Genomic DNA, 25,296 nt, shown 5'->3' on the forward strand with positions numbered 1-25,296 from the left:
AAGTCACACACATAAATCTACTACTCTGTAGGCGAAGAGAAAACTGGGAAACCAAGCCATGTGTTCAATATATGGGCATATGTTGTAGCCCTTGGTCTAAGGACATAGGCCGACAAGGTTCTTTGGGTAAATCTGATATCTTTTATCAGACTGACTCAACTACTTGGAAAAATTCTTCTTTGCAAGCTTTTGGGAATAAATACCCTTTGTCAAGTTGAGGGAACATCTGCAGTTGTATATCAGCCACTGGCAGACGGGTCATATTTGACCTGGGGGAAGTGGGCAGCGGGGTCCCCCAGGGCTCAGTCCTGGGGCCTGCGCTGTTCAATTTCTTCATCAGCGATTTGGATGACGGGGTGAACTGCAACCTGTTTAAATCTGCTGATGATACCAAAATTTGGGGTGAGGTGAGCACGCTAGTAGGGAGGGAAAGACTGCAACAAGACCTGGATAGGTTACAGGAGTGGGCTGACATAAACAGGATGCGTTTCAATACTGACAAGTGCAGGGTGCTGCACTTAGGCAGTAGTAACCAGCAGCACACTTATAAAATGGGAAACTCCCTTCTTGAGAGCACGGAGGCAGAAAGGGATCTTGGGGTCATTATTGACTCCAAGATGAACGTGGGCCGACAATGCGAGGTCACGGTTGGCAGGGCTAACCGCACCTTGTCGTACATCCAGAGGTGCATCTCAGGTAGAGCCAGGGAGGTGATCCTCCCCCTCTATGCGGCACTGGCCAGGCCGCAGCTGGAGTACTGCATCCAGTTCTGGGCGCCGCACTTCAGGAGGGATGTGGACAACACTGAAAGGGTCCAGAGGAGGCCACCCGCATAATCCAGGGACAACATGGCAGACCCTACAATGAAAGGCTGCAGGACCTGAACCTGTTCAGCCTTCACAAGAGAAGGCTGAGGGGGGACCTGGTGACTGTCTGTCCGGGAGTTACCCGGACTAGGGGGCTACAGGAGGTTCCTTCAGCCCAGGCGCAGGGGGCAGAGCAATCACTCCCCCGATCCAGGCTCCCGGATCAAGCGGGAAGTTTAAAAGAGGGCCCGCGAGTCGCACGGCAGAGAGAAGCAGCGGGACCGGAAGCGGAGGGGCGGATCAGTGCCTCCCAGAGCACAAACGCCAAACCGGAGCTGCGTGGGTGGTCCCCAGCCGCCGCGGAGGAAGTGGCAAGGCAGATCCATGCTGCCCAGCACCGAGCCGGGAAGCCGGCGCTGCCAGCATGGCCTTTAGCGGTCGCAGAGGAAGCGGAGGGACGGAGGCACGCCGCCCAGCGTGAAGCCGGGGCTGTCAGCAGCAGTTCCAGCCGCCGGTAAGGGAGAGGAGGGGCAGATCCGCCCCGCCCAGCGTGGGGCCACTGAGCCGGAGCGGCCGTGGATTCCAGGAGCTGGTGAGGGCGTGGAGGGGCGTAGCCACCATGCACCACACAGAGCCGCCGAGCTCGGGCAGACAACGTGGTCTCCGACCAGAGGCAAGAGGGAGATGGAGCAGATCCACATTGCCCAACAAGGGCCCGCTGGGCCAACGTGGCCGACGGGGATTGCTGTCGCAGACGGAGACGCACGAGAGCGACTACACGCCATCCAATACGGTGCCCGCACGTTCTGGCGCGGCGAGCAAGGACGGCCGACGCGGATGCGGGGAACCGGTTGTGAGTCAGGCGTCCGGGAATCACCATATTCAGTGGGCAGAGGGTGCGGATTAAGCCGGGGACTGGCCAAGGCAGATAGACCCCAAGTGGTGGCCAGGCCATACGACGCAGGGGAGGAAACTATGGGAACCTCCCTAGACTGAGGATGAAAGCAGCAGGGGATTACCCCACAGCACCCTGGTAAAAGGGAGACTGATACTTTGTGTAAGGGAGAGCGATGAGGACGCTCAACCCGGAGGACCGGGCGAGGGTGTAGGGGAGGAGGAGCCCTCAGGAGTCCCCGCTGACCCACCAGTCTCGTTATTGGACACTTTGGCACGCGCCGCACAGGAAGATCCAACTGAACCGGAAGTTACATCAAAGTCATGGCAGGCGAGCGTGACGGGCGCAAAGACCAAGGGAGAGGAGAAAGAGACTGGTGACCTAGAGCGGGGACACGGGAACCGAGTCACCTAACGAGGGACTGGACTCGTTCACACTGTCTATAAACTCACTAGGGGGGACCAGAAGGGTTTGGGAGAGACACTGTTTCCCCTGGCACCCCCTGGCATGACAAGGAACAATGGACACAAATTATGAGAGCGGAGGTTTAGATTAGGCATCTGCAAGAACTACTTCACAGTCAGGGCGGCTAGGAGCTGGAACCAACTTCCTAGGGAAGTGGTGCTGGCTCCTACCCTGGGGATCTTTAAGAAGAGGCTTGATGACTACCTGGCTGGACTCATTTGAGTCCAGTCTTTTCTCCCGCCCAGGCGGGGGGTCAGGCTTGAAGATCTACAAGGTCCCTTCGACCCGACTTCTGTGATCCTATGACTATTCATTCCATCCAGGAAGAGCACACACCAACTGTAGATGCTTCCTTAGCCTGACGAAGAGTATTTATACCCAAAGGCTTGCAAAGAAGGATTTTTCCAACTACTTGAGTTGGTCTAATAAAACATATCAGATTTACCCAAAGAACCTTGTCTGCCTGTATTCAGTATAGGACATTCTTAATACTTTACCAAGGGTGCTAGATGTGGTGGCATTGGACATGCAGTGAGATGCACTCTCAGTTCTAAAGAGCTTGCAACCTGATCCAATGAGACAGGCAAAAGGATGGAAGAGGAACCAAAGGCAGAGGAAGCTGAAGTGCCTTAGCTCAGCGTCACAGCCAGTCAGTGGCAGAGCCAGATGAAGCACAGAAATGTCCTGAAGCCAGTACAGGATCCCTGGGAACAGCCTGTCAAACCCTGCACTTAATGCCATGCCCCCTACACATGCCTACTACTGCTGAAGTCAACAGCAGGACTCCTGCCCGTTTCAGATGCAATCTCCATAGTCCTTCAAACCTGCTGCATTTTACCTTTCGAGTGAATGCAAGAATTCGGTCATGCAGGTCCGGAACAAGGCATCGGCTATGTTCAGAGCGCCGCAGACAACACCCAGCATGGTGTCAGGCTTCTCGGCCTAGGGGGAAAAGAACAAGGCTCTCAGTACCATGGGGCAGAGGATCCAGGTGAGAAGGAAGAGGATGGCCCAGGAGGGAGAAGCTGTGCTCCACTTTCTCTACCTGCACTTTCTCAGCGATCAGGTGGTCCAGCCAGCCAGTATCAATCTCATTGTTCTGAAAGCTCTCAGTCTCCAGCAGCTTGATCAGATACTCAACTGTTGTTCTGAAATCCCCTCGGATCGACAGCTCTTTCAATGCTACAACCATGTTCCTTTAAAGGAAAGAGCTACTCTGTTCAGGCTGCTTTTCGTAAGACCTGAGCAAACTGATCCATAGCCCTACTGGGCTTGCACGATAATCACTGCTCCCCTCCCTCTCATTTTGTTTCCAGCCACAGAGACTCCCAAATCTGATTTGCCTGGTACACAGGTGTTAAGTAACTGCTTTTCAAATACGCAGACACGTGGGCCTTAGATCAGTGGTTCTCAGCCTTTTTAGACTCCAAGCACCCCATGAAAAATGCCAGCTCTTAGTTTTCACTCTTTCTTTTTTCTGCCTACCAAAACCAGCAGTTTTTCTATTGCAAAGAACTCAGAAAAGACCGAAACTATGGATTTCTGTATGAAATGTCTCAGCTTCTCTTATGACTTGTGTTTGTAAACCTCACCATACTAATACTATGCACTACCCCACAGCACTCTTGAAAGGATCTCATATACCTTGGTTGAGAATCACTGAATTAGATCGACATGTAAAACACTGTCATGGGGCAGCAGAGATTTCCAGCAAGTCGCACAGAATCTGGGTGGCTGAGGGTGCTGATTTGGTACCCTAAAAACCTACACCAAATACTTCTATCGCTGTAGAGACACATACCTTATGGTTCAGAAACATCTCAGAGTACCTGCTATTAATCTGCTCTGCACATTTAGCTTCTAGCTTTGTGTAACATCAGAGCTCTTGAAGGTCCCAGTTCAGCAAAACATTTAAGCACATATTTGAAGTTTAGCACATGTCTAGCACTAGTGAAGATCCATTCTTCAGAAGAGCCTAATTAATAAATGGTGCTTTTCAGTGATACTCAGCATTTCAGTGCATTTTAACCTCTCTCTGGAATCTCTTTTTCAGAGCCAGCTTTAGCAAACGCAGGGCCCAGTTTGAAAGCAAACTACAGTATGCACAGGAGAAAAATGGCATGCAGGGCTGGTGTGGCATACACGCAGGTGGCAGTGAATTACGTAAACTAGAGCAAAAGACATCATTTTCTGTTGCTAAATAGCGCAACATTGAGCACCTGGTTTCTTTGGCTTTGGGAGCACATACTAATGCTTTAAATATTACTGACGTGACCAGAATGAAAGGAATTCCGCGTGCTCCCTAAAACCTGGAGCCTGGGGAGAAGGGTCCCATACTAAAAAACCAGCACTACCCTTTAAAAGGAGTCTACAACTACACTCTTCAAAGCAGCTGAAGGTATTCATTTGCCCCCTGGGACCGTGTCAGGCATTTTGGAAGGAGCGTTCACTGAGAGTGGAGCCCCCAAAGAAAGTTTACGGTCAGGGGTAGTACTGACGAGATGGCTTCCTCGCGGTTCTCCCCCCAGGAGAAACAGTGCCCGAACTGGGAATCGGCAAACTCATGCAAGCCACCGGCTGCTGCCACGCTGAAATAGCCCCAGACATTCTTGCTGCTTCGGAAATTCAGCTCCTGCACCGTCCCCGAGCTTGGCTTGAAACCCTGAGTTTGGGGTAAGAATTAGAAAGCACACAAGAAAGTAAGAACCAGGGAAGGGGAATCCCAGAGAAAGTGATGGCTCTTTAATGAGGATTCCTTTAGCCCTGGGAGATTTCAACTGGAAGTCGCTCCAGTATTTAACTATTTTATCAACAAAGGACTCTTCCAAGACTAATGGCAAAGTCTTTCCACCCCAGAGAGTTGATCCCATGTGGCGGGGACTCTTTAAGAACAGGGCTCCAGCCTCTCACCTCCTCGGGGTTTTCGCTGGTGATTCTGGCAGCGATGACGTGGCCTCTCGGCGCTGGGGCATTTACCGGATTCTCAAAGCAGATGGGCGTGTCAGCCCACGGGGCCTCTCCGTACAGGACTCGAATGTCCTTTATGCGGTGCAACGGGACACCCATTGAGATCTGCACGTGTGCCAAGTAGGAATGACAAAAGAAGAAAGGGTTCAGAGCTGCTGCTTTTTTTTCCTTTTTAGGAATGAGGCACCAAAATTAGAGGGACGAGACAGTTTGACTGAACAGTAACAGGGCACTGCTCCTTTCCCTCTCTCAACTCAGCTCCAACTCAAAAGACTAGGTATCTGGTGGCTGGTCAGAGCCCTCTATGAAAGCGGTCTGTCCACTGGCATATCGTTGAGGTGCTCAGGATAGATGGGGCATTGCTGAAGAGCCTGCGTTGCCACCTGGGCTTTTCCTAACGGAGAGAAAACACCTTTCTTGCAGGCTGTCACTCTGGTCCCTTTCACAAGCTTTACACCCATGCAAGCTGCACTGCTGAAACTACTAGTTCCTCTGTTCTCTATGTAGTATGGCAGCTTTATGAGGGCGTGTGGGGAGAAAGGTCAGGCAATTGCAAGTACCTGCAGCTGAGCAGCAGGTAAGTTCACGTCTGCAACCATTTCCGTGCAGGGGTGCTCGACCTGCAGGCGGGGATTCAGCTCCAGGAAGTGGAAGCTCCCGTCCTCACTATACAGGTACTCGACCGTCCCCGTGCTCACATAACCCACCATCCTCGCGAGGCGCACGGCACACTGGGAAACAACGACACAAACCATTTTTAGTGCTGGCTCCCGGTCACTCACTCCGCTTCTACCACACACAGGCTTCTGACAGGCCTCTCCCTGCAACAGTCTTCAAGCTGGGGAGACAGAAAAAACTGAAGCAAACAGGAAAAACCGCCAATGCTTCAGTCCAAGAGGGAGGATCCATTTTGCCATTAAGAATGGAAGTGACTGGGGAGTGCAATATGCTGGGGTCTGGTTGCAACAGGTAATGCGCTGCAGAGAAGCATGGAGGGGGAACGCAGCGCAAGCCGGGAACTGGGGAACGAACAGAAGCCGCTGCCCCATTAGCCAGGTCACAGAACTAGCGCCCTCCAGCTCAGCTGGCCGCTGCTTCCTTACATGCCTAATCTGCGAAGGCAACACAGCACCATTGAAACCCTACGGCAACTGCATGGGACAGTGGGAGGTCACATAGGCACTAGCTCAGTTCATCACAGCTCCCCGCCATTAGGACTCAGTCGCAGGCTGAGCTGCTGGGGACTGTCTGTTTGGTTACTGCGTGTCAGGACCACCAGCAGCCGGCCAGGGAGGGACTGAGAGAACTGTCACCCTGGCCACAGCCTGGCCAACAGTCTCCTGTGGGCAAGGGTTTTGTTCGGCTGTCCCAGGTACCCAGCTGAGGGCGCTGCTGTCTCCAGATTTGGTCCAGCTCCTCCTCTGCATTGTGGCGACAAGGCATTCAATAAGCCTGGCTCACTCGCTGCCATACTTGTCAGCTATGGAAACGAGAAAGGGAAGGACGCTGGGTGCCAGGGGAGGGGAAAGAGCTCCCCAGTGCCCTTCGCAAGAGCTGTGGCTGGGGGTGGCCCTGAAGTGACCTTGCTACCTCATTTTCCAGGGTTGACGAACCTAGCATGGGAGGAAGTAGGTGGGGATTTTTGGCAGGGAGACTGAGCTCTCTCAGCCCCTGCAAGTGTAGATGTGCCCTGAGGCTCCAGTCTCCTGTCCCCACTTGCTCCTCAGTCTCCTGACTATTCCCTGCCTTCCACTCAACCTCTGGTCTCCTGACCCCAGTCCTCAGCCTGCTCTTGGGTGTCCTGACCCAGGACCTAACCACTGGACTGGACTGCCCAAACCCAAGTCATTAAACTGTACGTCGACAGTGTAATAGCTGAGGTCCTGACTCCTCCGTGCTACTGCAACACAGAGGCTATTTCTTTTCCATTCACCAGGAGACAAAGCAAGGGCATCATGGCCCAGGCTGAGAAGGGATACAGAAGTGCTTGCTAGAAGCTCAACAAAAGGTGAACATGAGAGCCTGCCTTCAGCTGTGAGGTGAAACCCAAGGGTCTGAACAACTCATGCAGGTGGCTTTGTCCATGTACACCTTGATCGTAAGCTCTCTGGGGCAGGGACTGGTCCCTTTGCTATTTGTTTGTACAGTGCCTTGCTTGGTGGGGTCCCGATCCCTAGGCTGCGTCTCTGTGGCCTCTGGCGTGAGCCCAGAAGCACCCCCGAAAAACAATTCTCACATGCTGGTGCCTGATCCAGGCGTGCCCACCCCCACACATTAGGAAGCACAGATGGCCACGAAGGGGACTGAGCCCCTCCGAGCGGTCGTCAGCGCACACCCAGTGCTGTTCTCAGGCTCAGGCATTGCTCCGATATGAACCTGGCAAAGCTGGAGGAACCAGCAGCTGGAGGCTTCTTGCCACCAGCATCCCCTCTCCTCTGTCCTATCCCCGGCCACCCGCCTGTGCCAGAGATGCCGAACACCCACCTGCTCCATGAAATCAAACACGGCGGGAGCAGCTATCGTGGCTGGAGCCTCTTCGATGATCTTCTGATGTCGGCGCTGGATGGAGCAGTCACGGCCGAACAAGGAAACCGCGTTCCCGTACTGATCGGCGAGGACCTGGACCTCCAGGTGTCGTGCGTGCTGTGCTAATTTCATCACGAAGATGGGGGACCCGATGGCCTCGCCCTGGACCTGGGAACGGAAGAGAAAACCTGACTCTGGAAGGAACAGACGAAATGCCCTCGCAAGTGGGATGAGGATGGGAGACGTGCAGAAACCCATCCTTGGGGTGTGGGGAGGAAATTCACCCCCAGCCCAAGGGCAGACACTAGATCCCCACCCCCAATGGTTACAAATCCCACTCAGGGTCCGGCCTCCTTTATATACTCAATGGTTTTTATTTTTTTTTTTAAATATGAAGGAAAGTAACTTATAAAGAGAGCCAGCCTGTCAAAGGGTCCCGATAAAACCAGTCAGAAGAACAACAGGGGACTGGCATTCACATTTCAGAAAGCAAGACTGGAGATGCGAGGGAAGACTCTGCTCAGGGCACCTCATGTCCCTAAGGCAGTGTTTTTTAAGGGACAGGCTTTTAAGGGACAGGCACGCACCTTAGAGCCTCTTCCTTGTCCAAGGGGAAATTAAGACAGGCAGGATACCGGAAGGGACAAGGGAAAGCTTTACTTCTTTTCCCTCAAATGGGACAAAAGGCAGGACTGTTGTTTTGGTACAAGACACAAGTACGGCAGATGAATCGGGAATCTTCCCCCGTGCCTTTGACTTGTCTGAGAGGGTGGGATCTGGGAGCAGGGGGCAGGCACCTTCCTGGAGAGCCCCTTACTTGTCTGAAGCGGCTGGCAAACTCCTCCGCAGTCTCTACTTTGCGAATCCCTTTGCCCCCGCCGCCTTCGGAAGCCTTTATCATCACGGGGAAGCCGATCCTCTTGGCCACCTGAGGGAGGGGAAGGGGATGCAGCAAGCACTTTTGGGCACAGCTCCCGAAGCACCTGGACTCACGACTGGCTGGCCCACCCTCCCCCTGGGTTGGACAGACCCCCAGAGAGCACCGCAGATGAGGTTTCATTCAGTGGCCCCCTCTGAATGGCAGCACTGGACGGAGCTGGTGGCAGGGACCCTGTCCTCTGGAAAGAACGCTATCATGCCTTACTTGCAACGCACGCCAGTCACCAGGTCCCTTAACGAGCCCAGACAGGAGAGAAACCATATGCACACTGCCTGGGGCTGGGCCAGGGCCCTTCTTTACCTCCAGGCCATCGTCCACATCCTTCACGCAGCCCTGTGCATAAATCTCCAGGGGGACACTGATGGTCCTCTGCTGCTCGTGATCCTCCTTGCTCCACTCTGCCACCAGACCTGCACGTGCAGAGCAGAGGGACTGCACCCAGATCGGCAGGAACAGGACGACCCCGCACCCTCACTGCTGCCAACAGCTGCGTTGGTGCACTGAAGCCCCTTTGCTTCCCCAGAGCCGTATGCCCACAACAGCAGCCTACTGAAAATCAGGCCAAGCCTGCTGCTATCTGCATGCATCATACAGAGGTGGGGTTCCCTTGTATTTTCCAGGCACCCCCCTTACGTGGGGGAGCTGCCCTGAGTCAGGGCAAGCACACTGAGACTGCTCCACATGGGTCCTATCCCCACTCTCCAGTGCACACAGAGACAGGCACGCACAAGCCGGGCTCTGCCGAGATGGAACAGGGCATCTCATGCTGGTACAAACCCCAAATCCTTACCCCAAGCCTTAGAAATGTTGACCTGTTAAAAGCATCAGCCCCGTTTGGATGCTAACACTTGGGCATTCGCTCCATCCCCCACAACCTGCTTGTGCTGGGACAGTGCATAACAGCATTGACCTGTGGATGGCCAAGGGGCAAAGCAAGGCAGATAGGAACAGAAGGGAACAAGGAAGCCATAGAGGTGACAGTGCTGAGAAGAGAGCAGCGCAGGGTGGGATGGAGGGAAAATAAAAGGATAAGAAGTGACTGGAGGGTAAAGTGACAGTGAAAAGGGCCAGCAGAAGAGAAGCATGAAGACAAGGAGAGTTGGAAAGGAGGGAGGGCAAAAACAGTGGGGTGTCGGGCAAGCCAGCTCATAACAGCAGGCAAGTTCTTTGCAGTACACAGGCAAATTAGGAACAGCACTGCCATAAAAGACCCGACCGCTCCAGCTGCTAAGATCCCTGCTCCTCCCTTCTCCGGTCACTCTGATGCACAAAGCAAGACAGACAAATCTGGCCTGTGCCACGTCCAAGCAAAGCACCGCTCAGGCCGAAGGTGTGCTTACCACTTCCACTCCACGGTAATGTGGGGATCTGAACTGTCTGTGCTATGATGGTGGAAGCCACTTTATCTCCCAAGGCCCACATGGCATCACTGGGAGGACCTGAGCAGCAGCAGGAAATAAGAGGGGGGTTAGTCAGGGAGGACATCCCATTACCTCTGGAAGCCATGTAGCACCACTGATCCCCTTTCTAAGGGAGGGGCTCCTTGGAAGCGCATGAAACAGGCGTCTGCAAGGCTGGGGTATGGACTGGTTTACCTGCCAGGTCCCTTCCAGGCCAATGCTCATAAATGCAAAGGCACCATTTTTACATGGGAAACCCAAAAAGAGTGGAAGCCACATAGGAAGTTTCCATAAAGCTGGCTTGAGAGCCTCTATGCTTTAAGGCTGGTGTAACCACCAATGCTACACGCCATGCACTAAGACGTGTAAAAAGTAGTGGCATCTAGAAACCAAGGATACAAGTGTTTCGGGTTGCCGATATGCAGTGACTAATTCTGAGGTATGCTCCTTACACATGCATTCGTGTTTCCCCAGGCTAGACTCACTATCTTCATGTTTCATCTGGATCAACTGCTAAAGACAAGCTGTGGTCGTTTACATCATATCTGTATTTGTACATGGCATGTTGGGCAATAGATGCGCCTTATGTTTTAGGGCCTACATAGTTAACAAGTCAGCAGCTGGTGTGCTGGCAGTAGATGGTTTGATTAGCTGGTTCCTGATAAGAAGCCTTGTTGAAAGCAGTGTAAGTCCTTGCCTGAATAACTATCCCACCCGCTGCTGTTTCACAGGCTAACCAGCCTCCGTCCCTCAGACAGGGATTAGCCTTTGCTTAAGTGAAATTTCTCTGCTTACTCTCACAGGTTCTTTCTACCTGAATCTGTGTTTACTCAAACAGATAAGACTAGAACTGGGACTTGCCCTTTCTTCCTATTTTTACTTCTCTACCTTGCTCGTTCCCAAAATAAAAAGGAAAATAAAAGTGTTTCAGTCTCCAAAGTTATCCTTCTTTCCTATGCAAGAGGAAGACAGTGTCTCAGAGAGACAGTCAGGGACAGATGCCGCCAAAAATGCCGCTGCGACAAAACCAGCTGGAACATAAAACACATCTTGTATCAGACAGCTTATTGACAGATACCACACATGAAGAGCTAGTGCAGTCTGGGGAGATATCCATGCAGGTGTAAGTAATGTACCCCCAATTTATCCCTGTATATCTATGTACCCTGCAACTACAGACAAAACCATTCACTGGATGTACGTTACAGTGGACTTCCATTTGCTTCCTTATGCAGAAGGCCAAACTGTGAAGATGTAGAGAGCCTCACCGAGGAAAGCCACCCCATTTTTCTGCAGCAGCTCTGGAAGCTTAGGATTCTCTGAAGCATGTCCCCAGCCAGCCCACACCGCCTGGGATGGAAGAAAGAGGGAGTAGGAGAGGTCAGCTGTAAAGTCATGACTTTGAGTCCCAGTATCCTGCACTGCTCTCCAAGAAAGACCAGCTCAAAGCACCATTGCATTCAGAATCACCAACTCTGCAGCTCATGCCTGCTTCTAGACACCTCTTATCCCTGTCCAAGTGCCTCCCTTGCTACTGGCTGCAGGGATCTTAAAGACCTGTGAAGCAGTTGTCCCAGAGACCACCCTGTCCCAGCAGGGAGATGACTATTTCCATGTCTCCTTATTTTCAGTTCCTTGAAGGATTGAGTCATCATTTCAAAATGGACCATCTATCTTTGTGCTGCTCCTCTGCACAGCAGCTCATGATGGCAGCAGAGCCCAAGACAAAGGGTTAGCGTGTGACTACGAAGGTCATCAGAAAAAAAGCAAGGGTGGACTGTTTATCAGTAACTGGCAGTGTCCAGCACCCTGGCACCAGGCTGACACAGACCAACCATGTGAGACTCCTGTTCCCAGGGCTCTGGGACAATGAAGGGGGAAATCCTCACTTCTCTAGCACTCTTATTGCCCAGTGGAGCTGACAGGCACGTTTCCATCAGTTCCCATGGAACTGCTCAGCCTGGTGAACCCCTGCTCTCTTCCCCCAGAACCACCTGCCTCCTAGAAGGAGACATTTTAGGCCTTCAAGAGTGGTTCCCAATCTTCACGTTCCTAATGGTTTTCACCTGCACTGGAATTCGTTTGGCGATGTCCACAATGAGCTCTACATTGGCATAGTTGTTGTTGTTGGCTCCCCCGGGGACAGGCACGTAGTGATCGGCCATTTTGATGTACTCTGGAAAAGCAAGGGATGGGGTGTCCTGGTGGCAGCAAGAAGAGCAGCGGACTCCTGTGCAGCAAGACTCTCTGCTGGCCCCTCGGCTCTTGCTATGCTGCTCACGCAGGGTACTGCAATTACAACAGGTCTGCACCCCACCCTGCAGGCTGAAAAATAACCACCAGCCCGCAACCCAAGGCGGGCTGAAAGAGGCAGTGAGTCTAGTGAGTCTGTACGGTCATCACTCAGTTCATGACTGCAGGCTCTCGAGGAGAATACTGCATTCTCTCACATACAACACCCTTTTTTCCAAAACCCAGCTGCTGGAAATTAGGGGGCTCATTATAAGTCAGGAAATGTAGTAATGTGGGAAAGCAAGAGGAGAAGCTGAACAGGGAGCAGAGCAATGAGCAGGTCTGGACCCACTAGTTGCTGCTGCTGCTGCTGAGTTACTTAGTACAAGGACAGGTCTTTCTTTCTTCATTCTGCCTTTCAAAAGCAAGGCATGTTGTATATAAGAAAATATGTCAAGTAACAACTTCCCAGGAAAGCAAGGCAGGAAGAGGGGAGAAGGGCAGTGCCTATCCCTCCCAGGAGGTATTTGTGATCATCAAAAAGGAAAAAAACCAGTGTGAACAGCTGGGAAAGTCTGATGAATCTCACACTCACCTGCATTTGCCTTAAGGTCTTCAGGTGTAACCATGACAACAAACCTAATTGCTCGCTCATTCCGAAACATTTCGTAGGCCCACCGGCGGATGGAGCGCATGCACTTGACAGCAGCAATGCCATTGTTTGCAATCAGGACCTGGAGGAAAGACACGGGAGACTGAGGTGTAAGCACTTGCATCAGAGCAGGCTCAAACTTGTAACTCCTCACCGCTGCTGAAAGCCCAGGCCAGGGAACATGCTGTCTTTGGAATCTAGCTTAATGTTCATACACGTGCATTGCAAAAAAGTCATGGGTTTCCACAACGTATTGGTTATCACCAGGCAAGATACCAAGATGACCAGCTGTAGGGGAAATAAGACACAAGTTGCTTATGGCACACACATGGAGGTGCTGTGCTTGTATCAGAGTACAAGGGGATATCAGAGTACAAGGACATGTATGATATACAGGCCAATACAGCTATTTCAAGAACTGAACTTTGCATCCAACTATGCACCCCCACCACATAAACCCCCATCTGGGGGGGGAAGTTCTCCAGCCTCTGAAGACAGCATGAGGCCAGTTGCCCTTTCTGTACGAGAGGGAGAAAACAGAAAGGAAAGAGTCTCACACTGCTGTTAGTTACTTCCTTTGTAGTCAAAGAAGCTACTCCCAATTTATCCAAGGTAGGCTGGAGTTCAGGATCTGGTTCAATATCTGTTACTCTGCTCACAAATGCCCTGAAACATAAAGGGACCCTGAGAACAAAATGCACTATGTGGGTCTGCCTCTCCTCCTCAAGCTAGACCACATCTGCAAGGGACCACTTGCTAATGCAAGGTTTCTCAGAGCTCTGTGACTTGGCACTTTGAAAACCAGCAGCAAGATCCTGGCCCCAGAGCTCTCCTCTTAGGATGGTGGAGAAAATGTTTTGGCTTATGATCCATGTAGTTGCTTCCAGCACCACAGGATGTATTGCCAGGACAGAAGGTGGTGGTCTCCCTGCTTTACCTGGGGCAGGTTAGGGCACTGTATCTTGTGCTGTACCAGTGCTGATAGTATCTTTGCTAAGAGGTTAAATAATGGATTTGTATGGGATGGTTTGGATAGGAACGATCCTGCCTCATGCAGGGAGCTGGACTAGATGACCTATGGAGGTCCCTTTCAGCCCGACTTCTCTATGACGCTCTGGGATTAGGAAAAACTAAAATAACCCCTGAACTCTGAAGAAGCTCCTTCAGGCATTGAGAGCTTAATATAGACTGGCTTCAACAAGTGGAAAGCCAGGAAGGAGCCTGAGAGATGGTGGGTGCACCACAAGAAGTCAGGGCTGTCCAAAGAAAGAAGCAGAGAGCCTTATACCATCAGCAGAGGCATGAAGGCCGGAGAGAGGAAGACAGAAAAAGGGGTTTTACACACATGTACTGGTGAAAGGAGCAAGAGAAATCCTGCCGAGGTTCTCCCAAGGTTTTGAGCTCACAGAGCTGTTCAAAGCCCTTGGCAAAGCCTTGACTTAACAAGAGAGCAACGTATGTCAAATGACCTCCGTTCAAGGTGCCTACGACATACGAAAGCAGTCCCACTGCAAACAGAGCAGGGAGCCAGCTCCTGCCCCAAGCACATGCTGGGCTGCTCTACAAGGCAGATACCTTTTCAATGACATGGTTCCCTCCAAAGCGCGTCACAAACTCAGCAGGCGAGGCGACGGTGAAGTCCCGGTGGAGATCCAGCTTCTTCTGCTCCCGGCCTTTCTTGATCAAGTGCAGTCCTGACATGCTGGGCCTGAATCAGTATAAAATAACCATGAAAGCTGAAATCAGTCAGTTCAAGACTAACCCCAGGCTAAGCAAACAGTTCAGAAGGGCAGACCCACAATGATCCAGATCTGGGATTTGGGGGAGGGACGTATTTTCCAAGAAAGCAAAAGGCTGATAAGCTTTATAATACAAACAGTTATACTTCTTGTTGCGCCTCCCAGCCAAGTCTCTCAGAGCAAACTTGAGTCCAGTAAGCAATATGATGGCCATGAGGGATGGTGGGGCTATAAAGGATTGCTTATTCCTACTGCTGAGAGGTTGACACTGCCAGGAGAGAGAACAGCACCCTGCAATGCTGCTTGGAGAGTGTGAGGGAGCGGACGCTAGGGGCGGCCGTGAGCTCCCTAGCGCCGCCTACCGTCACGTTAGGGTGACATAGCACCCTCAGAATCTCGCCCGCCACGACTTTGATGGTAAAAGATATAATGTGGAGGCTGCCAGTTTCCCTAATGGACGGTCTAGTTGTTCGTCCCTATTCCAGACGGGGTTTTAGATAAGCTTCCTGCCTTAAGGGCAATGCGTGCCTCCAAGCCTTCCCCTTAGCACGCCCCAAGCCTCGCAGCTGTTCTGGGGGACGCTTGTATGGTCCCTCGCCCCTCGGGTGCCCTTGCTCTTGGGCACCGGGCTCTTCGCCCACCTGGCGCCTCCTTGGGTCGGGGCCCCAATCTCTGGCCCGTTCCCACGCCTTGGGCCTGTCCTGCTAGCAGCCAGCTACCGGCTGGCACCTCCTGGGTCGGCTCGCCAGCGCCGCTCACTACCGGCGCCCCCTTGGGCCGGGTTCTAGCCAGCGCCTGGCTCACCGCCGGCTCTGCCTTCCGTTTGGAGCACTCTCGCCGCCCTAGCCTCGGCGCCCTGGGCCGGCACGCTCTCGCCGCCCTAGTCTCGGCGCCCTTGGGCCGTCCTGCTCTCGGCGCCCTTGGGCCGGCGCTATCGCCGTCCTGCTCTCGGCGCCCTTGGACCGGCGCTATCGCCGTCCTGCTCTCGGCGCCCTTGGACCGGCGCTATCGCCGTCCTGCTCTCGGCGCCCTTGGACCGGCGCTATCTTGCCTGGCGCGCTAGCCTTAGCTCTATCGCCGCCCTAGCCTCGGCGCCCTTGGGCCGGCGCTCTCGCCGCCCTAGTCTCGGCGCCCTCGGGTGGCTAGCTAGGCTACTCTTATCGCCTGGCCTTAGCTCTATCGCCCCTAGGCTCAATGCCCTTGGGCCGCTAGCTAGGCCTTGCCCCACTGGGGCCTTGCCCCCTCTGGGCTGACTCCACGAGCCTCGCGCACTGTCTCTGCCCCGCCTTGGGCCTCGCCCTCTCGGGGCTGACTCTGCGTCTCTTGCGCTCTGTCTCTGCCCCGCTCCAGGGGCCTTGCCCTCTCGAGGCTGACTCTGCGCCTTGCGCTCTGTCGTTGCCCCGCTCCGGGGCTAAACACCGCCCTTATGGGCCGGGGTCTGTAACCCCGCACCCCGCGCCTCGCTGGCGCAATATGGTGCCCTATCGCCCCGATAATAGTGCCCCTGGCACTATGCCCAACTGGGCACTGGGAACCCCCAAGCTGTGGGGAAGCTCCCCTTGAGGCCTCCTCGCTCCCCTACAGCCTCCCCGGTCCTCCGGATATAAACTATAACTTAACACTCAAGCCATCTGGCTATAACATAGGCAAAGGCTCCACACGCCTAATAACTCCAAGCCCCACCAGGGCTCTCAATCCTACCTCCAGTTAGGGCGATCCTGTTCCCTGCATCATTGCAGCCGGTTAGCGCGATGAAGTAGCAGCCACTAACCCCAGCCGCTCAGCTCAGCCGCAGAGCTCCTGCTCCTGCTCCTGCTCCTGCTCCTGCTCCTGCTCCTGCTCCTGCTCCTGCTCCTGCTCCTGCTCCTGCTCCTGCTCCTGCTCCTGCTCCTGCTCCTGCTCCTGCTCCTGCAGCAGCCAGAAGGGAACTGTGTCTCAGGCTCTGGCCTGAGCTGGTTATAAAGGCCTGGCCCTGCCCCCTTCTGGTCATGTGACCACCTGGTTGTCCTGGCAACCAGGCACCTGAGCTGCCTGGGTGATTGGCAGCTCTGCCAATCACCCTCACAATCACGGAGCACCTCTGTGACTCCGTGACAGAGAGTGCAGGAGAAGACTGTCTCCTCTCGAAACACTGAGGTCAGCAAGTCCAGGTTAACAGACTATAATGCTTTTCGGCTGAATTCCCTCTCCTGGTGAAAAGCGCACGGGGATCATTAATGACCAGGAACTCAGCTTTGCACCACTACTTTTAAAAGCAATGATATTAGCCAGCTTTGCTCCTAGGAAAATGTTCTCTGTCCAATTACTGAAAGATAGACAGCGTAAAGTATGGCTGACAGCATGCCTAAGTCTTCATGTCGGACCTCAGGGGCATGGGTGTCTAAAGTCACCAGCGTTTTCCGGCACGACGCACAGAGAAGGATAAGCGTGTGGGTACAAGCATGGCCAGCTCCTGACAGGGACATAACAAAAGGCAGGCCCCTGTCCCTCCTCATCACCAGTTGCAGACTGGACGATGCTGGGAATGGACCAGTGCCCCATGGAGATGAAATGCTGTGCTACGCAGCCCCACATGGGACGCCAGACGTGAGGGCGTCCGTTCAACACCCGAAATCTCCACCACTACCCAGTGTCGGAGCCAAGGCCTGCTGCACAGTAAATGAACTTCGTGTGGAGGGAGCCGCTGCTTGGCAGGAAGGGTGTCTGCTGTCAAGCTTGGGTTGATATTAACCTCCATTTTTCAAACGTTATGCTTCAAGCATCCTCAGGACCCCAGATGCCTCTATGTACCCACCTTCCTCCCCTGTCCTCAACACAGGCAGCTCTACATCAGGTTTCCGTGGCCCCAAGACAGATCCTGTATTTTATCTGTCTGGCCAGGTCCGTACAGAGGCTGCCCCAGAAGGCAGTATGACCGATGTGGCTTTACAGTACTGGGGAGAGAAAGCCCCATGTAGAGGGCACAGGACACCTCATGGGGCCTCACCTTCTCCCCTATATGAGCAGAAGGGCTTTAAGGGAATGAGGACCAGGGTCATAGCTAGTCAATCCCCAGGTCTATACCCCAGCCAACTCAACCCCCTCCTCCCCTGCCTCTGGGCAGGGATGCAGCTGCCCTCAAGGCCCCTGCAGCTAGAGAAGAAATCCCCACTCTCCCACCACCCCCAGACAAGGCTCTGACCATGCAGGATATGCACAGCATCTGGGATGAGATTCTTTCCCAGCAGAAGCCTGATCATGGCCCTTTCCCAAGCACAACAAAGGTGCCAGTTAAAAAGAAAGACCAGCTGAGCCTAGATCAGGGACGAAAGTTTCAGAGATTCACAGATTGATCTTCCAAGGTCCCTTCCAGCCTTACATCGGGTCCAGCTTACAAGTGACACCACGGGTCACACTTGTTTCACAAGCTGGAAAGGTGTCTAAAGTTAGCAGTGACCGCAACCCTTCCTGCAACACACCCGAGCGGGCTGGTTTGTGATTCACTCTCTGCCCTGTAACAGGAGTAGGCTGCCACTCATCACCGGGAGGAGCTCCCCCAGTCGTCGGGAATGGGGCTGACTTAGACAGCTGGAGCGAAGTACACAGACCGGCAGTGCAAGGAACTGGCACTGAGCCGCCCCTGCGTTGGCAAAACACTCTGCAAAACACCTCCCTAGCACAGCCTGGCAGCTGTACTTAGTGGACCCTCCCTAACGGTGGTGCTCTCCGCAGTGGGTGCTACAGGTTGGTTTGCTGCTTGGTTCACATGCTTTCTTGTGGCTCTGCGCTGCCCCGCACGGAGGAGCGAAATGATTAGTATTTATACTGCTGTGTTGCCTAGATGTTGCAGTGGAGAAAGGAGCCCTGCTCTGCTGGACATCTGGATATGCTCCAAGCATCCTCTGAGCTTAACTCGGAGTCCTCCCAGATATCCTCCTCTCCTCCTGCCCCCATGCTCTGGAGGAGAAGCCATGTACAGGGAGACTGCCCCCCATTACTCTGTGCTACTGGTTTCCTTCCTTCTCTTTCCCAAACCTTCTCTGTCTTCCTCCAAACGGCTGTTGAAAGTCACCTCTTCTTATACAGCCTCCCACCCCCTTTTGTTAGGGACCTTGGGAACAGCCTCAGCAACAGCAAGCCATCCAAGTCCCTCAACAAGTGATCCATTGAATCATTACCTACCTCCCATGGGGGAACTAGTTTTCTCAGCTTAGCATGTCTATTATATTACCCAGACAGACCCTTACAAATGTCAGTGAGCCTTGATGATCCCAGACACGGCCATGTGACGCTCAGCTACAACACAACTGTATCGTGACACCCGCAACGTGGTTGGGACCAAATCTCATATCATGCACGTTGTGTCAGATGCATCTGTGTAGGGTTTTTTCTGTGCTCGAGTTGCATTGATGTAGCATTCTCCCCCTGCCCGTCCCGAGCAATCTTGGCATTTCCACGTGTCCTTGAAAAAGATAGAGAAGTTACTCCCACAATCCTAAGGAAATCAGAACCACATCAATCCTTTGGTATCAGCATCACCAATGAAATATATTGAACCTTCAACCAAAGAAAACGCAAGGTTTAAGGTTAATCTGATCAGCAGTGTTTAATGAGGTTTTATAGCCAGTTCCTAACATGGGTCTCTTATTTTTAACAGTGCTGGTAACAGGCCAGCTGCTAGGATACAGCCAACAATATTGAAGCATAAATAATACTCCTGGACTGTTCAAAAGTATCATGCAACTTTGGATGGTATATGAAACCATCATGGAAAATTCCTCAACAGTTTTCCTGTTAGAAAAGGTATTCAGGGACAGACAATGTCAAATACAGAGCTGACCAAAGCAAACAGATATTCTGGCTCATCCTCCAAAGCTTGCATGGTGTACCAATATGGATCTGGTCCCAAACACTGGAACACGGCACATGATGTTATAGGTGCCCCTGCTGTATTAGCTCGGACTCAAACCACCGCCCTTGCCAGCAAAGGTCAGTAACCGCAGCCTCCGCCGGTTTCAATTCAGTTTACGGCTCCCTGTCCTGTTGCCATCCAGAACCTATCTGGAATAGAGCAGGGCACATTACAACACAAAAAAAGATCTCCAATACAGGTGTCCTGTCTCTGTCCACCTAATACCCTCGCCCACCACCCAGCTGGCTTACTGACACACACTATCCTCCTCCAGCTGCTCTGTCCAAGGCTAATGCACCACATGCCGGCCACCCCACCAAGCACAGCTGGCAGACAACATCTGTCCACGTTGTTCTCAGGGACCTGGAGAGGCACCGCAAGGGAGGCTGAAGATGTCAGAGATACAAGACCCTAGGGAGCATCATCTCCAGCCCGCATCCACCTTCCAGGGCAGTGCTTCTCCAACGAGGGTCTGCAGACCAGGGTAGATGGAGACTTTCAAGAGGATGTGAGAGGAACAAATGAGAAAGCAGGAGGAAAAGGGAAAGGACTTTCTCTTAGGGGGAGATTATGGTATGGCCATAGGGACACAAAGTACTACCTTATTTAAACTCTGCTCCACAGAGGCAATGAGAACAAAGCAGCGTGACAAGTTATAGAGGGGCGCCAGACCCCAAAACATTTGAGGACCACCTGTTGTAAAGCATAACTGAGGAGGAACAAGCAAAAGCCTTTCGTAACTGGGAGGAGAGAGCCAAGGGAAAGGAGAGAAGGCATTAAGCTCCATGATACAGGGGAAGACCTGAAGGCAGAGGAACTCATTACAACAGAAACCCACCTAGCAACACACCCACTCGTTATCATATACAGGACTTGTGTGGCCTTTGACTCCACATAGGAAAACACACAGCATGCAGATAATATGCCCTGCTATTTAGCAGGCCTTTTTTATCCCCAGGTTAAGAGAGACCAAGGCACTAAGATGCTACCCGACTGACCCCAGGCCAGACAGCACACCAGCAGCAGTGTCGGAGCAGCTGCCGGACCCGCGCTCCGGCTTCCAGCCCATGTCGCTTCTTAGCCTTGTGGCCTGCTGCCTTTTTCCCAGGAGTACAGACCTACTTGGTGCTCAAGTCTGCATCTGCTCAAAGCTTTAAACATGCATTGGGCTCCAATTTTGCCACACAGGGGTGGGCGCTTAGCAAAACTCAGCACACAACCATCAGACAATGCCTGTATCACAATGAAAAACAGAGGCAGCTTGGATCAGGAAATTACGCACCACAGCCGTGCCCTATTGGTCACGTCAGACCAACAGTTACTTTATTATGGCAGCCCCGGGCCCAACCTCATGTCTCTTAACTTCACTCATAAGCACGTTCCAGACTCTCGGATTTAGTCCCAGTGCGTATCAAGCCCCGCATTTCATCATTTCTGCTCAGACCACATCTTCACAAACTTCATGGGCAGGGAAGGTCTGGGACAATCGTGACTATCAAGATGAGATGTTCCTCAACTAGCGATCAGAAATCAAGTTGTGAGTTGAGCTACAAGGGGTGACTTTCAACAGGTCTCTACAGCAAACACGCCTGGGCATCTCTCCCTCCCATTTTCACAAAACCCACCATCTCTTTGAGTTCAGCGAGACATGTCAGCTGAAACCGTAGCCAGCAGGTGCCAAATCAGTGCAAAACACTTTTAACTGTACAACCCACAGAAGAGAAACCACCAGGTTTGTTTTCCAACTTCCCAGCTCAGTGAACTCCAATAAAGGGGATGTACAGAATGAGCAGCAGAAAAGCTGGGGTGGAAAAGGGTTTTTTAAAGCTATAACTGCAGGGTAACTCCAGGATTGTGGGTTTGCATATTTAAAAGAAATGACGTTTCAGTGGGAAACAGTTTACAGAGGCAGGAGGAAAAGAAGATAGGAAATGCCACACACTTCACTTTGCAGAACACAGAGTGAACCTGCAGCGACGACTCGCTGCCAGGCTCTGAAAACCTAATGGAGCGGGGAAGCGGCATGCCTCGGGAAAGCGGCTGTCTCCATGTCCCTGTGCACTGCTCCGCGTACCAAGTGTTTGTTAACCCTTGCATCTGGAGCGCATGCAGTGTGTGGGCAGCAGTGTTTACAGAGCGAAGTGACCCACTGCCACTGCCAGGCCCCAGGAACTGCTCCCTTAACCAAAGCCAGAACCCCACCCGGAGAGAGGGACCAGGAAACGCCTGCACACCTAGCACCCCCAGCCCAGGAGCCGGCAGCAGGCATCTACTTTTGGGGCACGGTGAGCAAAAGTTCCAGCTGTTCAGAAAGCGACATCCCAGACCACCCCAGCCAGAAGGTTTCCCTCGTCTCCTGCACTGACCTTATCAGACCCTGCAACCAGTCGAGGCTGCACCCATCTCATCCCTCCAGTCTGCATGGGAGCGGGGGTTCCCCGCAGAGTTCAGCCGGGCCACCGCCTCCTCTTCCTCCTCCATTCCTGTCCCTCTGTCTTCCCCGCCTCTGTTTCTTCCCCTTCCCCTTCCCCAGGCAGCCACAGTGACAACAGCAAACTCGACAGCATCACTGCGTGGCACATGCCAGAAACTTTACGGAAATGACCTTGGGCCGCATGCTCTTAAAGCTACAACCACCCAAAGCAGGTTCCCCCTTAACAGAGGGGGGAGCAGCAGGGACTGCATAATGCACATAAGGAAGTGGGGAGGGGGGCGAATACAGCTCTCCCCTCACTGCACCAGGTTGCACACTGCCGGGATGCACAAACCCACCGCCAATGGTGTTCAAGTGGCTTTGGACACTTTCCACCAATGCATGGGTTTCCCTTGTGCAGGATGCTGCATAAGCAGAGGCACCCATGACCTTGGCCTCTGAACTGCCTGCAGCCTAAGACCTGCCCCCCCAGCCAGGGGTAGATAAATTGTGTGTGTGAAAAGTCCTTGTTAATTGTACAACTGCATGCACAAATGCTGACCCCCCGCCAGACCAGGACATTTCAGCCGAGCTATGAAATCCTGAGCGAGTTCTTCCCGTGTCCTGCCCGGCATGGGACAGAAGCGGGTAAAGGGTTTGGCAGGATATGCTGGCATGCCTTCTCACATCAACTTGGCTAAGGGGAGACGCTTAATGTGCTGATACCATGGCAAGGAGCACGCACGTATCAGCAACGACCCACACACAGGGCAGAAGGCATGTGATGGATAGGGCTGGGCCAAACCCGGAGCCCTTGCTCAAAATGCCAACCCAAGGACTCTGTGGGAGCCTGTATCAGAGTGTATAGCCCACCTTTGCACAGGTCACCTTCAGCACCATGGCACAGAGCCAGTGTACCACGGCAGACCCTGCTGCCTGGCCCAGCCTTTGAAGGACAGCAGCTGGCTCAACTCCAGGGTGCCCGGTGTCGGCATTCTGGAAAAGCACATGCTGCACCGTCTCCTTCAACACGCCCCAAGGTCAGCGGCCCAGCACGCTCCGTCTTCAGTGACAGCACTGGCATAGACCCCACCCTATCCTCTGTCCCCACACCACCTCTGACATCTCACCCACATTCATCACGCCCCTACCCTAAACTCCCCCAGCCCAAAAAGAGACCTTCTACAGAGGCTCTTTTGATTTGCAATCAGACCAGATCCCAGGCAAGGCCCCTCTATCATTTTAAGGGTGGTGCCATGTGGTTTCAAACGGTGCCCGTCCACCCCGACGTCCCAGGTGTCTGGAGTGCTGTCAGCAACCTAACGTCTCACTGATTAACTGGGTTCATTTGTAAAAGCAGTGGCCCTATCTGTAGGCTTCATCAGAATTTAACATTTATTTTTTGGGTAGAAGCTGCCCAAAGAACATGCCCGTAATTCCCGCCATTATTTCGCAGCTAAACCAAAGCATGCCCGTCACAGCTGGAAGGCACCCGGCAGGCAAAAGCACACAACAACATCCCTTTGCACTGAGCATGAGCTTGTATCACCCGCTATTTTCCCAGAGTATTTCCTTGGTGTGCTGGACAGAACTTCGTACAGTCACTTCACCTTTTTGTCTGCACAGTAAACCAGTGGCACCTGCTTGGTTGACCTGAGTCTTTCACCCAGAAGCAGGAAAGAGAAGAGATACGGTTACAAATAGAAAAATGTGATCAGGAAATTGGGGAGTTGTCAGGGCAGTGTCAACCACGTTCCCGATGGCGACTTGTCCCCTGCCTGCCTCGTCACAGTCAAGGGATTGAAATGCATCTTGCAGTATTTTTTGCATTTTAATCCAGCTGTGACTTTTCTGTTTGTTACTGAAATCGGGGGTGTATTTTCAGCCCTCTAGGAGCTCAGAGCAGGGAGAAACAATGCCAGGCTGCTCTGGAGAATGTGGGACTCGCTGCTACCTGATCCAGTGCGGCCCCAAATTGCAAGAAATAGGAGGCAGGGTTGGAAGGGATCTCAGAAAGTCACCCTGCTCGAGGCAGGATCACCCCTGACTAAACCATCCCAGCCATGTGTCTGTCCAACCTGCTCTTGAAAAATTTCCAGAGCTGGAGATTTCACATCCCCTCTAAGCAGCCAGGTCCAATGCTCGACCCTGCTCAGAGTCACACAGTTCCTGCTCATCTCCAACCTCAATTTGCCCTGCTGCAGCTGGAGACTTCTAGTCCTGTCCCCTGCAGCCAAGGAGAAAGGCCCACCTCCATCCTCTCTATAGTCACTCTTCAGGTATGTGAAAACTGTTATCAAACCCCCTCCCCTCGATCTTCTCTTATAACCTTAGTTCTTTCAGCTTTTCCTCGTAAAGAGAGACACACCAAAATAGTAAGAAATCAAGCAGAGAAAGGGGTGGGAAGTCCTGCAGTCTTGAATGGTTAGCTTGGGGATGGCCCGAAACCGCAGCATAATTACGCTGATTAAGCCCTGGAAGCCATTAATCCATGCTTAATAACGCATGGGTTAATGGCTTAATCAGGGTAATTAAGCTGCAGTTTCAGGCCAACTGCCAATTTGTGCAGAGGAGCAGGACTGCAGGGGCCCCTTGGCCAACCAGAGGTGTGGAGGGGTCCCGCCATGATAAGCCTGTGAAAGTGGTGGCCGGCCCTGGCATCCCCCTGAGAAATGGGCCACCTGTGTCCTCGAGTTGGGTAGACCCCTACTTATCAGCCTTGTAGCCAGGCCTCAAATCATTTTTGTTGCTCTTGGCTGGATTCTTTCCAATCCATCCCCATCCGTCTTGAAGCGAGGAGGGGAAACTGGTCGCCGCAGCAGACAGTCCACCAGCTGTCAGACTGAATTGCAGTAGGTTTAATATACCAATAAAGATACTCGTCGCATTCTGCAGTACTGTAACAGGCAAAAAGGGCCTCTTAGGCCCATCACAGCACCATTCATTCTCACTTGTGATGCAACACTGACTGGGAATGACCAACAAGTGCACCTTCACTGAGTAGGGTCCCAGTTTCCCATGTCTGTTTTAGCAACCTGAGAGCGCGATGCAGCACAGGCTCTGCTTTTAAACCTTTGCTGAGAAGCTGGGAGAGGTTGCCAGGTGCCTGTGGACATCCTTATGGAAGCCCAGTAGCAAGGCCTTGCTGAAACACTGGCGAGTGGATCGTTGTAAAAAGGCCAAGAGATTGAAAAGAAACGAATGCCATCTAAAAAAAGTTATCAATCGGAAAAGACAAAAAAAAAGAAAAAAAGTTGGCAGTGAGATGAGCTGGGTGTGGGATTGTTTTGGCTAAAGGGTAGTGTCCTGCACGGTGCATAATCCCCCTGTCCCTCGCCACCCCGCATGGACGGCTCTGACCCAGCTGTTC

The 25,296-nt window shown here is 52.8% G+C and overlaps 1 protein-coding gene across 11 annotated transcripts in view; it reads right to left on the reverse strand.

Annotated features, from left to right (window-relative positions):
- ACACB (acetyl-CoA carboxylase beta) overlaps positions 1-25,296 on the reverse strand; it is a 63,000-nt gene that overhangs the window by 30,482 nt on the left and 7,222 nt on the right. For 8 of the 11 annotated variants that reach the window (XM_090062818.1, XM_090062817.1, XM_090062819.1 and 5 more), the window contains 13 exons: positions 14,459-14,591; positions 12,827-12,965; positions 12,066-12,175; positions 11,268-11,349; positions 9,940-10,038; positions 8,900-9,009; positions 8,477-8,587; positions 7,618-7,827; positions 5,694-5,864; positions 5,077-5,238; positions 4,665-4,828; positions 3,212-3,362; positions 3,005-3,108 (listed from right to left, as the gene is read on the reverse strand). In XM_090062818.1, the coding sequence (XP_089918944.1) occupies positions 3,005-3,108; positions 3,212-3,362; positions 4,665-4,828; positions 5,077-5,238; positions 5,694-5,864; positions 7,618-7,827; positions 8,477-8,587; positions 8,900-9,009; positions 9,940-10,038; positions 11,268-11,349; positions 12,066-12,175; positions 12,827-12,965; positions 14,459-14,591 (1,746 nt within the window). Of the gene's footprint in view, positions 1-3,004; positions 3,109-3,211; positions 3,363-4,664; positions 4,829-5,076; positions 5,239-5,693; positions 5,865-7,617; positions 7,828-8,476; positions 8,588-8,899; positions 9,010-9,939; positions 10,039-11,267; positions 11,350-12,065; positions 12,176-12,826; positions 12,966-14,458; positions 14,592-16,323; positions 16,457-21,879; position 25,296 lie in introns of those variants that run through there. The other 3 variants (XM_090062825.1, XM_090062824.1, XM_090062826.1) reach the window with 3 other exon arrangements.

Source organism: Crocodylus siamensis, chromosome 9, assembly GCF_052110815.1.
Source record: "Crocodylus siamensis isolate JL-2025a chromosome 9, ASM5211081v1, whole genome shotgun sequence".
NCBI classification, from domain to species: Eukaryota; Metazoa; Chordata; order Crocodylia; family Crocodylidae; genus Crocodylus; species Crocodylus siamensis.